The 16,069-nt window shown below is 45.8% G+C and overlaps 1 protein-coding gene across 1 annotated transcript; it reads right to left on the bottom strand.

Moving 5' to 3' along the window:
* Nucleotides 1-1,068: 1,068 nt before the first annotated feature.
* Nucleotides 1,069-8,162, bottom strand: LOC118078408 (alpha-1-antitrypsin-like). The gene is made up of 5 exons (XM_088660711.1): nucleotides 7,583-8,162; nucleotides 6,809-6,947; nucleotides 5,431-5,922; nucleotides 3,904-4,057; nucleotides 1,069-1,269 (listed from the first exon to the last, which is right to left on the bottom strand). The coding sequence occupies exons 1-5, from the start codon at nucleotides 8,160-8,162 to the stop codon at nucleotides 1,069-1,071; spliced, it is 1,566 nt and encodes a 521-aa protein (XP_088516837.1).
* Nucleotides 8,163-16,069: the final 7,907 nt, after the last annotated feature.

Raw genomic sequence — 16,069 nt, 5'->3', positions numbered from 1 at the left:
CGTGTCCGCTTCTCTGGAGCAGCAGAAAACAATCTTTCTCCCTCCTCTATATGACATCCTTTTATATATTTGAACATGGCTATCATATCACCCCTTAACCTTCTCTTCTCCAGACTAAACATACCCAGCTCCCTAAGCCGTTCCTCATAAGGCATTGTTTCCAGGCCTTTGACCATTTTGGTTGCCATCGTCTGGACATGTTCCAGCTTGTCAGTATCCTTCTTGAACTGTGGTGCCCAGAACTGGACACAGTACTCCAGATAATGTCTACATCCTATTATCTCAAAGATAAAATATGAAATGTGAAAGGAAGTGTTGTGAGAGTGATGGAAGTCTATTATTACTATTATTTTGTAAAATAGTGTTTATTATATTGAAATATTATACTTTTCTTTATTCTTTTACTGTCTACTTTTCTTTGCATTTCCCCCCTTTTTCTTCTCCCCCCCTTATATTATTCTTTGTTATTGATGTATTTTCTTTCCATTATTATTATTTTGAAAAAAGAAGAAGTAGATTCTTCATAATCACAGATATTTTATCTAGCCACGTCAACTGGTAGCAATGCTCAGCACTCTAAAGATGTTGATGTCTCATTTAATAAACTTTTATGACAACAAAAAAGACAGCAATAATAACAAGCTAATCCCTCCATATGATTTAGCATATATTCTTTTATTGTATTGTCTCAAGTCAATGTACATGAAATCAAATCAAATCTGGCATTATTTGGTTATATTTATTTTGCAGCCAGGAATTAAGTGGAGCAGTTGCCTAAACAGTTGAAATAGTGCCAGAATGTAATTCACAAGTTTCAACAACATGACAGCTACATCATCAGCAGGAAGGGAGAACATTTTGTATAGGTGCCTTGTTTAATGGATTGAAATGCATCACACATATGCTATAGCAGCTGACAGTCCCCATCTTATCTACAAAGCCTTAGGGAGTCTTCATTTTTAACATGCTGGTATTTCTGTAAGATTCAGCAATTGACTTTCTATGTTCCTTTTGAAGGCATAAATCACGTTACAGATCTGAAATAGCAAATGGATGTTCCCTTGGTGTTCATGCTTGAAGTGGGTTCACTATTTTCCCCATGAAAAGCATTACCCCGTCCTCTGGTGCCCATATGAAGAGAAAGAACGGCCTGTCAAATTTGAGTAGAACAGGAGCTTTGGGATAAGCTCCAGTCGTCTGACTTCCAAAGCTGACTGCAGCTGCCTCCGTCCCTCTTTCATTAACATCCAAGACAGCCTTGTGAGAAGCCTGCAGAGGAGGGAAAATATATATTGTTGGAAACCATCACATCCTCCCACAGAACCACAGATGAAGAGAGAGACACAGATTTTTAAAAGGGCACAGTTGTTTCTGCTCTCACACTAGTGCATGAATTTGCATATTGGCAAAAAGGCTCATGGGGGTGTGTGTGTTAGGAATTGGCTATGATTCCTGCACCAGATGACCCTTAGGTTCCCTTCCAGCTCTACAATTATGCTATTAATTAGTCTGGGGACTCAGCAAGTGATTTATATGTGTTGTATGTGCAATATAACATTGTGCCACCAGTTGGCGATGTGGAGTCCTGTCTTTCTCTACCTGTTTTCCCTGCTTAAATTTACAACGCTTTAAACTGAAACAGTTTTCCAGACTAGGAGTTTTACTGATGGAAACTGCATGCACACAGACAAAACTGTGTTGCATTAGAGAACCTTGTCTTAGCTACAGAAATTCAGCACGAAACTACTGTGGCTGGGGATGCGGGTGGCACTGTGGTCTTAACTACAGAGTCTAGGGCTTGCCGATCAGAAGGTCGGCGGTTCAAATCCTCGCAACGGGGTGAGCTCCCATTGCTTGGTTCCAGCTCCTGCCCGCCTAGCAGTTCAAAAGCACATCAAAGTGCAAGTAGATAAATAGGTACCGCTCTGGCAGGAAGGTAAACGGCATTTCCGTGCGCTGCTCTGGTTCGCCGGAAGCAGCTTAGTCATGCTGGCCACATGACCTAGAAGCAGTCTGCGGACAAAGCCCATTACACTCCATAGAGTGTAATGGGGATTGCGGAAGAGCTCAAAAGAAATCTGGGAGGGGGTGGGCTGTAGTTAGGCTGAGTCATGGGGGCGTGTACAGGTGGTGGTTGACAGGTGACTCCTACTTAAGCCCAGCTACTTTCGTTTCCAGCTCACTCTCAGCAAGCCTTCGAATCTCCCACCCACCCGCCGCTGTTTCTATAGGTTTTAGCCTGACACTGCTTTGCCTTTCAAGGGGTCGCCTGTATTCAGGGGCCCAGTAGGAATTTTGCCACTTGGCTGATTGGCTGTTGCCATTTGGTTTTTGCCTACTGCTTAGCAAATTGTCACAACTTGTTAGGTTGGCTGTTAGGCTTTGGTTAATAAATTGGTTATAGGAGGGGCATGGCATTAAATTGCCTACCCCCCTATTTTGCTCTTCATAGAAGTATTCCGTTAAAGGAATCCTGGGGCTCAGGGACTCTATTCCATTCATCCTGCCATAGGCAAGGATGATGCGGCCATTACAGAGCCGAGCCTTGGGGAACATTCCTGGGTCGAGGGGAGAATGTCTGTGAACAGTACCTCCACTCCCTTGGGGTGTTTACTTGACTTACCTACACATAGGTAAGTCAGAGCTGGCCCTGACCCAAAGAGGGTCAGATGGAAATGGTCCTGTCCCAAATTGGGTCAGATGGAATTGGTCCTGCCCCAAGCCGGGCAGATGGAATGATCCTGACCCAACATGGGTCAGATGGAAATGGTCCTGTCCCTTAGAGTGGACAGATGGATTAACAAAAGCCTAAGCCAACACTCAGAATTAAAATTGTATTTTAAATAAAGTTGTGGCCAAAACAATGCCAAAAAACCCAAACCTAAAATATTGTGTGAGTTGTGAGTTATTTAGGGGGATTTCTGGGAGCTTCGTCATGCAATCGCAGGCTCCCTCGGCCTATAGAGCGAGTTCGTGACTGGCCCTAACGGTCAGCGGTACCTTTACTTTTATTGTGGCTGCACTGTGGCGTGAGTAACAAATAGGGCCGGCTCTAGGTAGACCCCCGGTGGCGCGGTGCGCCAGGGCGCCACGCAGCAAAGCTGCGTGGAAACCATGCTGTGCCCTGCGAGGGCGGGGGCGCCAGAGCGATCTCTGCCCCTCAGCGCCAGGGCGCCCGACCTGCTCAAGACTGCCCTGGTAACAAATATACTGCAGCTGCTAATGTCATAAATGAATTAAAGCATACACAACATGCCAATGTAAAATGAATTTAGAAGCAATGAAAACAGCTTTGTAGCTAGAAACAACACCTTAAAACAATATAAAACAATAATGATGAAATAAAGGAACAGTCCACAATGCTTGGCACCCATGTATCCACCTCTGCTAATCTCCAGATTGGGACTGCCCTAGAAGATGACTGAGCAACTGCAGTTGGTCCAAAATGCAGCAGCAGAGGACTGGCTGGATTTCCATTTAGATCTTCTAAAACCCCTGTTTTAAAACAGCTGTGGTGGCTGCCATTTCTGGGCCTAATCCAAGGTGCTCTTGTTAGTGTTTAAAGCCCTAAATGACTCGGGCCCCAATTGAAAGACTGCCTCCTTCCCTATAGATGGTCTTATGTGCTGTGACCAGCAGAAGAGGGCCTTCTTGGTCATTCTTCCACCTGAGCAGTTTGTGCATGCATGTTTGTGTGGCCTGAGAGAGGGCATTCTCTGTGGCAGCCCCTAAGATGTGGGACTCCCTCCGCACAGAGGTGTGTCTGGCACCTTCATTATACAGTACATCGCCCAGTGGATGCTGAAGATGCACCTCTTTACCTTAGCTTGATGTTGCAAAAGCCTCATGCCCACAAGCTACTCAAAATACATGAGTCTATTTTGACCACATTTATGTACGTACTGCGGAAACCACCAGGTTGCGATTTCCAGTACCGGTAATTCCCGATAGGTCAGCCTTGTTGGTAAAGACTCTTTCAATACCCATTCTGGACAGCAAATCTTTGAGATCATAGGATGTAGACATTAAAAATTTTGGAAGGTGCAGGCTAACTTCTCTAGGAAACAAGAGAACAAAAACATTAAAACAATAGGCAATAAGGAGTTTTATTTTGCGAACATGTGTCCATATTTTCCAGATTTACAGAAGCTGGCCAGGTTTCTGATTTGATCCCGGGATGTCCCACTTTTCCTTAGGATGTCCCTATTTTCACTGGAGAGATGTTGGAGGGTATGGAGTTATGCAACCCCTGAGCCGAGGAGATACAACCTTTAGAAGATATCTGAAGGCAGCCCTGTATAGGGAAGTTTTTTAAATGTTTAATGGGCAGTGTAGAAACAGCAGCAGCAGCAGCAGCAGCAGCAACAACAACAACAACAACAGAATAGGACATCCTTATTTTCATCAGAGAAATGTTGGAGAGTATGCATGTGGCATTTGGCGTTTCAGATTTGCATACATTTAAAGGCGGGCATTTCAGGTTTTTTCCTGCTACAATAGTTTTGATTGTGGTCTGCATTTATTTGCTGATATCAAGAGTGGAAGCAGAATGACTTCTTAAAGGATCATTGTGAGCTTATGAATCATATGAATCATACTATGTCCCTCCCAAAATCAAGCAGGGGTAAATCTGCCAAGCCCATGTTTCTCTGGAAAGGAACCTCAGTTTCTTTCTCCTTGGGAAGGACCTCCCTCCCTATGCACTGTGGATTTTCTACCTGCAAGTTTAGGAGCTGAGGAGGAATCTTGGGGTGGGGGGGCACCAGACTCCTCATTTTTTGCTACTTCATACTACTGAGACACATGTGCTTGGCAATGCCTCTGATTGCTTTAATTGACTTTTAGTCTGGGCAGGAAAGACGAATCAGGAGATGAGGGGTAAATAGCTGAGGCAGTACAGTGGTACCTCAGAAGTCGATCGGATTTCGTTCCAGAAGTCCGTTCGACTTCCAAAATGTTCAGAAACCAAGGCACAGCTTCTGATTGGCTGCAGGAAGCTCCTGCAGCCAATCGGAAGCTGGAGAAGTCATGTCAGATGTATGGGTTCCAAAGAAGGTTTGCAACATTCGGGAGCCAAAACGTTCAATTCACAAGGCGTTTGGGATCCAAGGTATGACAGTATTGGGTTAAGAGGACTCTTTGGTCATCTGATGCTGCCTTGAATATGGCCATTGGGGCATCCTTTAGGTTTGGCATGCACATTGGTGGGGAGATGCTGAGATAGCAGGGCCACTCTTCACTTGTCTAGTTCACAAGGGTCTTGGAGAAAGGAGGAAATATTACTTCCAATACTTTTCTCCATGCCCTCAAACATGCACAGGAGTGGGGAGTGACCTGGTTCCTCCCAGCTAGGGAAACTTTTCTGCACAGATTACCGTATTTTTCGCTCCATAGGACACACTTTTTTCCTCCTCAGGAGTAAAGGGAAACCTCGTGCGTCCTATGGAGTGAATGCCATGGCTCCGGCAGTGGGATCCCTTGGATGCCGCTGCGGTCCAAGCGGAGGGATGCCTCTGCCGCCGAGCCAGTGCCTCTCCAAACCACAGGCTGCGGGCAGCTGCAGAGGCGGGGGGCAGCCTAGAGGCCAAAAGGAGCACCCCGCCTCTGCAGCTGCCCGCATTTGCCACTCGCAAGAGCAGGGATCGGAGCCTGAGGTCGGGAGAGACACAGCTCGATGCTGTGTCTCTCCCGAATGCAGGCTCTGATCTCTTGAGAGCATCAGAGGCAGGCAGCGTCAGAGGCGGTGGGCAGCGGAGAAAGAGCGCCCGAAAGGACTCCTTTTGGCTGCGTCTCCACCCCCCTGTCCAGCTCTGCAGCTGCCCGCCTCTTCCCCTCACAAGAGCAGGGATCAGAGCCTGCAGTCGGGAGAGACACAGCACTTCACTGTGTCTCTCCCAAATGCAGGCTCCGATCTCTTGCGAGCTGCAGAGGCGGGCAGCAGCAAAGGTGGAGGGACAGACGGAGAAGCGGCCAAAAGGAGCCCTTTCTGTTGTGCCTGGGGGGGGGGGGGGGAGAGGAAGAGCAGCCAGCGGGGAGGAGATGTTTGACAGGGAGCAGGGAAGGAGTGGGAGCCGCCCGCCGCCCGCCCGCCTCTCCATCCCTGCTCCATGAAGCATCTCCTCCACTACCCCGCACCTCAGCCGCATTCAGTGAGAAGTGGGGGGCAGCGAAGGGATGCTGCTAGTTGCTCCCCAACTCTGTTTGCAAAAACAAGCCAGCTTTCGCGAACGGGGTTGGCGGGGAGCAACCAGCAGCATCTCCTCCCCCTCCCCCCGCGTTCAGAGAGAAAGCTGGTGTCTGAAGGGGGCGGGGAAGGCAGGGGGAGCTGCCCCCTCCAGCACCCCCTCCCAGCCTTTTAGAGGAGGGAAACCAGGAAAATTTTTTTCCTGGTTTTCCTCCACTAAGAACGAGGTGCGTCTTATGGTCCAGTGTGTCCTATGGAGTGAAAAATACGTTATATTTTGATTAAGCCAAGTATAATTTGGTCTGCAGATCCTGCAAGGAGCCATATTCAATAAAACTTTATCATTTTCACCCCGAGTTGTCTTCTGGTGTATCGGTAAAAATCCTTTGCACATATGTTCTCCTTTGTTTTAAAAGAATGCCTTCATTCCATACTCTTGTGCACAATAAATACTACAGAGGTACTTAGAAACGGCAGAGAGAGAAAGATTACCCTCGTAGTAAAGTTGTTTTCCACCTGGCCAGAGTATTTTGCCCCAATGAATCCTCCACTGTCTTCCGTTTCCCTTTGTCTGGCAGAACAAACCAGGCGACGGCACCTCCTCTGTACGGAAGTTCCACTAACCAGCAAGACAGACGTTCATCGTGGAGATAATTGAGAGTCTCAGTTTTGCGCATCATATTGACTTTCAAAGTTGTCTTTTCATCGACAAAAAAGGGTTGTTCCCAGGTAAAACGAGCTTCAAAAGGGTTCTCCCAGTTGTCTTGGAAGAAAAAGAATAGGTAACTGCCTATTTGAGGATTAACCTTCAAGCATGAAAGCAGCGCATCACATCAGGCAAGTGCAGTCAAAGGAGAAAAACTACCAAGTGCAATTCTGCAGACCCTTGAAGTTTTAGAAGAGAGAAAGGAAAAGACAAAAAGGGGAAAGCAAGGTCCCACAGCCCAAAATGTAGAGGGGCACTGTTTCCTGTCTGGTAGAAGCATCCAGGGACAGGAAATTTGGTGCCCTACAGATGTTATACCCCAACTGGCATGGCATTGGTTAGGGATGGTGGAAGATGTAGTCCCAGAACATCTATAGGGACATAGCTTTGTCACCCCTCCCCTCAACCCTTGCCCTTCTCTAATATTGCATTGAACTTATGTATTTTGGAACTTTCAACTCTTTTATACTTTACAAACTTTCAAAAATTGATCTGCAATATACTATTACAAAATCAATTCAAGACATGCAACTTTAAAGTCACCCATTTGAAAGTGATAACTTTTCCACCATTGCCTGCCAAATTATGTACTTTAGAGAGTAAATGTTCCTTTGTTTGTCATTCCTGCTATCTTCAGGTGATTAAGCAATTCAAAACATTGAATATTTGTTACTTATATGTCTTCAACATACCTTTGAAGTAGACATAGTTCCCAAGAAACATGCTAGTGTCTTGAGCTAAGTTTCTAACCATTTTGGTTATTTTCCCACGAGTTTTCTCTTTCACATAATCATTTATCTGCTTTTCAGCCACTGCATTGTCTTTGAAGTCAACAGCAAATATCTCAGATTTGTAGAAACTTTGGAGATCCTTATTGTACTTAGTGGCTATTTTGATGCCCTTAGTTAGGTACTGGACATTCCCTATGTTCACCTTGCCTGCTTTTTTTGAACTGGTCAGCACCTTGAGGAGCTTTTGAAATCCTGCATGTATATCGCTTGTGTCAATTGTCCTCAATCCAAGTCCGCTGTAGATCTGATTTTGGGTTTTAGACTTAGCACCCAGGCCAAGTGCTGAAAAAGCCATGGAGATACTCACAGGAGAGAACAAAATATTTTTGCCACTCTGGAGTGAAGCTACTTGTCTGGAGAATTTAAATGCAAAGTCAGCAATGCTGGAAGCTAGCTTTTCTTGAAGCGGATCTTTACCTCCATGACCACTGTGGACTTGAAGGCCAATCAGTAACAAGGAGAACTGGATGGCGGGTTTCATTGTGATTTGAGATTTGCTTAAAACAAACAAACCAAATGCAACACAACACAGAATATGTTAGCACTCTCCTTTATAAACCTACTGAAAGGAATTCATTTTGATCAAAAGCAAAATTCATTGGGAATTAGACACCCTTATTTGTGAGTGTGGCCCATGTAACAGAAATAAATCACTCTGCATACAGTGATTCAACCCACCATCCCCAGCAGGTTTGTGTGATCTCCTCCCTTCCCCAGCACCAGTGCAAGGTGTGCTAGTTTGGGGAGTGTCCTGTGGAGATAGTATACAACCTCAATAGAGCCTATTCCCAATGTTACTTGCATTTAAGAATGGCAGACAGCCTCTTAAAAACAGCCACTTCAGCAAGGGAGCACAGGGCTTGAGATTAACTCCACACACCTTCATGAGCTATCTAGCTTACCTCCTACTGCTTTTGCCTGCATTTTCATTCTATAGTTCTACTCCCCCACCCACCCACCTTGTGGATCATGCACAAACAATTATGAACAAACATTCCACGGATCCTTTTTTATACCTAACCTGGGTTTATTGTAAAATGTTCCCTGGTACCTAGGCACTTGGTCTGTCAGGCTTGAGATGTGTGGTCTTCACTCTTACACACAGAGTAAGCTCTCTTACTGGGTTGCTTTCAGTTTATAGCCCTGGCTAACTTCTACTTCCTGCTGCAGCAGGAAGGTTAAGGGCAATTAGGTAAGGACACGTAGCTGCTTTGAAAAATACAAAAAAATGGGGCCTCCCAAATTCAAGTCCAGTGGGTTGTAGTTTACTAGTGGGATTTAGGATAGTTCAGCCCCCTGAGTATGAGTAGTTTTGTCCGTTGAGTGGGTAATGTTTGATATTTTACTATGTTTTACATATGCTGTAAGCTGCCCAGAGTGGCTGGGGAAACCCAGGCAAATTATCATTCTGTTTGGAAGCTTCAGAACTGAAATACTTTACAACTGGTTTTAAAGAGAATTAATTGCTGAAATCTTTAACATGGACCAAGGCTTACTCTTACACTATAGTTTATATTCAGAAAACAATGAACCTCTTACCTTCAGAACAGAGTATGTATTATATCTCATACTGCCTGATCAACCTGGGCTATTGATAACCTTCATCTTGACTATACTTGTTACACAGAGGGTTCAAAGGAACTTAATGGCAGAATTAAAAACATAAGCATAAATAAAAATAAGCAGGTTTTGACATCCTAAAAACGCTATAGATGCAGGAGACAGCCTTCTTCAACCAACTGGGAATCCCACAGAATTGCAAATATTGAATTAGCTGGGGAAGTGGCTCTTTGAGGCTGGGTTAGACAACATTGTGTCTGTAGTCATCATGGGCGTAGGCAGGGGGGGCAGGAGGGGGCAGCTGCCCCCTCTAGAAGCAAAAAATTATTGTATTTTACAGACCATAACCAGCACTTTTCCCCTCCAAAAACTGAAGTGGAAAGGGCTTTGCTTTAGCGAGAGCAGCTCTCCACTTGCTGGGGGGCGGGGCAGGAACACAGCTGTAACAAAAACACATCAAATAAATAAAGCAAAGTGGCTACCGGTACTTAAGCAGTTAAGACAATGGAGCAGAAAATCCCTTCAGGCAAGGTTTGATAGCTGACCAATTCACCCTATTGTTCTTCAGTGGTAGTTGTTAATGAGCATTCAGGGATCGCATTAAGAGTTCTATTGGCGATTTAATGAGGGTGCATTGACTAAGGTGGCTCTGCAAGGCTAAAAGGAAATGAATAAGAAAGGGGGGGGGCTGTAGCTTTTGATAGACAAAGTGATGTTTATAAAAAGCAGAGGTGTTCCAGTCTGCCTCTCCTCCTGCATCTGTATACTGCAAATCAGGGGTGGCCACCTCCCAAGAGACTCTGATCTACTCACAGTTAAAAACTGGGAGTGATCTACCCCCTTTTGGGGGGTTCAGGTCAAAGCTGTTGAGTTTTTTTAAGGAAGGGAAGCCCTGTTTTTTTGAGTTTAGGTCAAACTTGTTGAGCTTCTTTTAGGAGGAAGGGAGGCCCATTTTTGTTTAGGGCTTCAGGTCATAGTTCAGCTTTTTTTAGGGAGGAGGAAAATTTTGGGTGAGCTTTTTTTAGGGGTGCCAGTGAACTAGCGGTGATCTACCACAGACATCCAGTGATCTACTGGTAGATCACAATCTACCTGTTGGACGTGCCTGCTGTAAATCAAGCAGAGAGAAAGCTGCTTGCAAGGCTCCTGTACAGGCGTACCAGTATCTTCCTCTTGCTGCATCACAGCGTCACCCAGCATCACAGCGTCACCCAGAGGCACCCACAAATGTGAGTTATCCCTCTCTCTATTTCTTCCTTCCTTCCCTCCCTCTTCCGTCCTTAATAAAATACGGGGGGGCAGATAAGCCCCACATAGAAAGCCCATCAACATGGGGGGGGGTGACTCTTTAAAATACAGTATTTACCAGTAATTGGGGGGGGCACCTAGGCCTCTAGGAGTTGGCTGCTATGCTTAGGACAATTCAAGAAAGCAGATTGATGCATATGCTATGGTAATATATCAATAGAATCATGGAATTGTAGTCGGAAGGGACCACAAGGGTCATCTAGTCCAACCCCCTGCAATGCAGGATCTTTTTCCCAAGGTGGGGCTTGAACCCACGACATGGTTGAAATATTATGCTGATATGCAGCAACACCTCGGAGCTGTCGTGACTGCGGCCGTGCCTTCCCTCGCCCTCGTCTGCCCTGCCACCCCCTCTCGCCTGCCTGACCCTCCCGTCCTCTTACTGCAGAGTTCCAGCATCACAGCATCACCCAGAGGCACCCACAAATATGAGTTATCCCTCTCTCTATTTCTTCCTTCCTTCCCTCTTCCATCCTTAATAAAATACGGGGGGGGGCAGAAAAGCCCCACATAGAAAGCCCATCAACATGGGGGGGGTTGACTCTTTAAAATACAGTACAGTCGTACCTCGGGTTGCGAACACCTCGGGTTACGAACAACCCGGGTTACGAACTTCGCAAACCCGGAAGTATTTTCACCGTGCGCGCGTGCGCAGAAGCGCCACACGCCTTTGCGCATGCGCAAAGCGCAAAAATAGCGGAAATAGCAGTTCGGGCCCTTTTCGGGTTACGAACTGCGACCCGGAACGGATCGCGTTCGTAACCCGAGGTACCACTGTATTTACCAGTAATTGGGGGGGGGGGAGATGCACCTAGGCCTTTAGGAGTTGGCTGCTATGCCTAGGAGTAGGACAATTCAAGAAAGCAGAATGATGCATATGCTATGGCTATATATCAATAGAATCATAGAATTGTAGTCGGAAGGGACCACAAGGGTCATCTAGTCCAACCCCCTGCAATGCAGGATCTTTTTCCCAAGGTGGGGCTTGAACCCACGACATGGTTGAAATATTATGCTGATATGCAGCAACACCTCGGAGCTGTCGTGACTGCGGCCGTGCCTTCCCTCGCCCTCGTCCGCCCTGCCACCCCCTCTCGCCTGCCTGACCCTCCCGTCCTCTTACTGCAGAGTTCCAGCATCACAGCATCACCCAGAGGCACCCACAAATATGAGTTATCCCTCTCTCTATTTCTTCCTTCCTTCCCTCTTCCATCCTTAATAAAATACGGGGGGGGCAGAAAAGCCCCACATAGAAAGCCCATCAACATGGGGGGGGGGTTTGACTCTTTAAAATACAGTACAGTCGTACCTCGGGTTGCGAACACCTCGGGTTACGAACAACCCGGGTTACAAACTTCGCAAACCCAGAAGTATTTTCACCGTGCGCGCGTGCGCAGAAGCGCCGCACACCTTTGCGCATGCGCAAAGCGCAAAAATAGCGGAAATAGCAGTTCGGGCCCTTTTCGGGTTACGAACTGCGACCCGGAACGGATCGCGTTCGTAACCCGAGGTACCACTGTATTTACCAGTAATTGGGGGGGGGGGGAGAGATGCACCTAGGCCTTTAGGAGTTGGCTGCTATGCCTAGGAGTAGGACAATTCAAGAAAGCAGAATGATGCATATGCTATGGCTATATATCAATAGAATCATAGAATTGTAGTCGGAAGGGACCACAAGGGTCATCTAGTCCAACCCCCTGCAATGCAGGAATTTTTTCCTAAGGTGGGGCTTGAACCCACAACATGGTTGAAATATTATGCTGATATGCAGCAACGCCTTGGAGCCGTCGTGTCTGTGGCCGTGCCTTGCCTCACCTTCGCCCGCCCTGTCACCCCTCTCGCCTGCCCATCCTCTCCAGCCAAGCAGGGTAGCCATCGATGCTGCCAGCCCCAGAAGCACAGCCCCAGAAGCTGCCGCCGCCACAATATCATCAGGCCAGCTGGCCCTGTAGCCCTGCCCACGTTCCCACTTCGGGGCCCCGCCCCTGAACGACCATGGCTTGCCCCCCCCTAGTTTTGATCCTGGCTACGCCCCTGGTAGTCATTGTTTTCAAAAGATGAATCTGCTCTGAAAGTCCATTGTCCCTAGTTAAAACCTTCCTGGTTAATCATCTTTGATTGATTGATTGATTGATTGATTGACTGACTGACTGACTACCGGCTCATACTACTTTTTATTACTGTATTATTATTTGCCCCAACGAATCTATTTAAGAAAATATTTTAGCATTGTTCATCTCTCCATTGCTGTACATGCATGTTGATGTGCTTCGTTGTTAAATCGCCCCTATGCTTTCTAATAAATTCCATCTTTTCCTACAATCTCTGTGTGGGCACACTTTTGTAACTTGGTAGGGTTCAAATGGACACACACAGGACAATGATTAGTTTTGCTCCAGCTACAGATCCTTTTGTGGGCAGTGTTTCTGCAGGGTGTTTGGCCACCCACATGGGTGGCCAAATAGACATGTCTGTCCGACCATCCCTCCCATTAACAATGGCCACCTTCTGGGTAAAAGTGACAACAACTAGTCCTACTTAAAAATACCCCAAAGTAAAATTGACGGGCAGAATATTCTACCATCAGGTTGCTTCAGCAGCTGGCAGCAATAATGGTTTGTTTTCATCTTTGCTGTGCTGTTTACTGGGGGATAAAAGTGCCACAGTTTGATCCTCCACACCAGGGGAATCTTTAGCATATGTGCTGCCGGGGTGCAAAGATCCACCCAGCGCCCCCAAATTTAGTTTAGCCCCAAAATTAACTTTTATTATGCTTATGTCAGACACCACGCTCACGCCTTATCTCTTGTTTACGAAAGAAGGGAGGAAAAGCAAACAAACTTTTTTATTTGCTCATTTATTTTACAATACACTTATACTCGTTGAGTCTGACAAGTGCTGCAGCGCATCTTTGGTAAATGAGTGCACAAAGTCAAAAGCCCTTTAGTGAAACAGTCAGTATACATTTAGGTAACACCTAGGTGTATATGTATTTTGTTATTTCATAACAGGTAGATACTTGGGCAGCTTCAGCGGCGGCCCTGCTCCACACTGAACCAGCATTTGTCAAGACGTGGCTTTAACCAAACTGAGGTCAGTGAGCGCATAGAGATTTCCATCATTTCCTCCTGAAACCCAGGAGAGCATTGATCACAGATGAACAAGCTCTTCCAAAAAAATAAATAAATCTAACTTCTAAAAAATATATATGCATGAATTATGCCAAATGTTTTTAAATGTTGAGCTGACATTTCCATTATGAAGCTGAGGGTCACATCAACAGCTACATCCACCTAGAATTCAATTGAGCTTCCCATCATAAACTCATCCCAGTTATGCATCCTGATCTTGCTGAGAGCATTCAGTGTTCTGATGAATGCTTATCAGATGTTCCACCCTCCATGCTTATCTCATCTTCCTATATGTGTTCTGTACCCATTTAGATTGCAAGCATGCATACTGTGCCTCTAATGCTTGTTCTGCTTGTTCTGCTAGTTTCACTGTCCATTAGTTCCACTTTCCCCTATTCTTATGCCAGCCTATTATACCAGGATATCAACTTAGTAGAGTTCCACACGCCCCTATATCCTTGATGTATCTAGTTTCCCCCTTTTCCTAATTTAGTTAGGTACCTTCAGCAATGAGCAATGTTTGCCTCCTTGGCAGCCCATCTGGCCTTTTCTCCTCCTGCCAGCAGCTATGAATCATGCTTAATTTAAACTTAAGAGAGCAGAACCTAGTATTCAAATAATTTAAATCAATAATGGGGACTTCAAACATGCTTCACATCCATTCCCGTCTGCTTTCCAGCTTGGCCATAGCACCAAAACTGCCTTGGCTTCCCAGTTGGAAGAGAGATGGCAGTGGGGGCGGGGTGCAGGGTGTGACCTTGTTGGCTCTCCTTGACCTCTCTGAGGTTGTTGAACACAGTAGCTTTCTGGATTGGCCCGGGGAGATGGTGGTTGGGGTGGGAGCACTGTATTGTTGCACCCCACCCAGTCTCCGAGCGTCAGCCTACAGCCTATACTAGCTTCCACGTGCTGCTGACGGAACCAATTAGATCAGGGCACATTTACTTATCCTTTTTGTTATAAACACGTCCTGGCTGCTGCAGTGGTAGTTGGAGGTTAGCTACATGTTCTGATCCGATTGGATCCAGATGTCCATGTCTACATGGGCTCGACTCAGCTATGCAGCTGCATCCAATTCCAGTGAGCTGAAGTTTGATGCTGGGATTTAGGACAGTGGAGCCCCCTGGGAATGTGGAATCTTATAAGTGGAATGGACAATGTCTTACAATTCAGTGGGATTAAAGGGAGGATGTGGAGAGTAGCAGTCCCTCTGGAAAAGCAAAATAAAATAAAATAAAAATCTATATGGAAGCTTTAGAACAGAAACGAGTTTTCAGTTCCTTTCAAACTGATCCAAATGATGAAACCTTTAACTTGGACCATTGCAATTTAATTTATATATTCAGTGATCAAGAAAACTGTTGTTTCAGATCAGAAAATAGTGGCTATCTAGCACAGCATCCTTTTGTCACCGAAGTCAACTGGATGCCTCTGGCAAATCAGCAAGCACAAGAGTACTCTTCCCTCTTGGTTTCAAACAACTTGTATTCAGAAGCATACTGCCTCTGAAAGTGAAGGCAAAGCATAGCAATCATGGTTGGTGGTCATTGATAGCCCTCTCCTCCATGAATTTTTCTAATCCTATTTTAAGGCCATCCAAGTTGGTGTTCTTTACTGCCCTGTGCGGGAGCAAGTTCCATAGTTGAACTGTGTGCTGAGCTGCAACTTTTCTTCATACAGGAGCTGGTCGTCATCATTTCTGAACCTGTTCTGTCTCTGCAGTATCCATTTTGAGGTGAGGCAGCCAGAACTGCACACAATATTCCAAATCATCTTGGGGTGGGGGGGGGGAGGACAAGTGGAGTGCCACAGGATTCTTTTCTGGGCTCATTGTTGCTCAACATTTTTTATAAATGACCTGGATGAAGGCATTGAGGGGATGCTAATCAAATCTTCAGATGGTTCCAATCTGGTAGGGGAAGCTAATGTCACTGAAGCTATAATTGGCATTCAAGATTTCCCTAACAGATTGGAGTACTCAGCCCAAACTAACAAAGTGAATTGTAATAAAGATAAATTTCAGGTTCTGTACTTAGGTAGGAAGAAGCAGCTGCAACAAAAAATAGGATGGGGGTTGGGGACACCTGGCTTGCCAGTAGTATATGTGAAAAAGAACTAGGGGTCTTCATAGACCACTAGGAACAGTGTGATGAAGCAGCAAAAAAAAAAAAAAAAGCTAATGCTATTCTAGGCTGCATCAACAGAAGAACAGTGTCCAAATCAAGAAAAGCATACAGTCGTAAAAAAAGTCAGGTAAACAACTTTTTTGCCTTTTGCCCATTTATGAAAAAGCAACATTTCCCTCCTCTTACACAGTTAGGCCACATCTACTTCCCCCCTTCCAAATAATGACCTCATGAACTTAATGGTTCCTGCTGTGGCTAGCTAG

The sequence above is a fragment of the Zootoca vivipara genome, chromosome 1, assembly GCF_965207765.1.
Source record: "Zootoca vivipara chromosome 1, rZooViv2.hap1.1, whole genome shotgun sequence".
Lineage (NCBI taxonomy): Eukaryota > Metazoa > Chordata > Lepidosauria > Squamata > Lacertidae > Zootoca > Zootoca vivipara.
This window is presented reverse-complemented; position numbering and strand designations above follow the sequence as displayed.

What these genes read in the sequence shown, in the direction of transcription:
- LOC118078408 (XM_088660711.1), bottom strand. Translation starts at nt 8,162, where the DNA reads ATGAAACCCGCCATCCAGTTCTCCTTGTTACTGATTGGCCTTCAAGTC. An exon ending in GAACTATGTCTACTTCAAAG is followed by an intron (nt 6,948 to 7,582) that starts GTATGTTGAAGA and finishes TTTTCTTCCAAG; the next exon opens with ACAACTGGGAGAACCCTTTT. An exon ending in GATGAACGTCTGTCTTGCTG is followed by an intron (nt 5,923 to 6,808) that starts GTTAGTGGAACT and finishes CCGCCTCTGCAG; the next exon opens with CTCGCAAGAGATCGGAGCCT.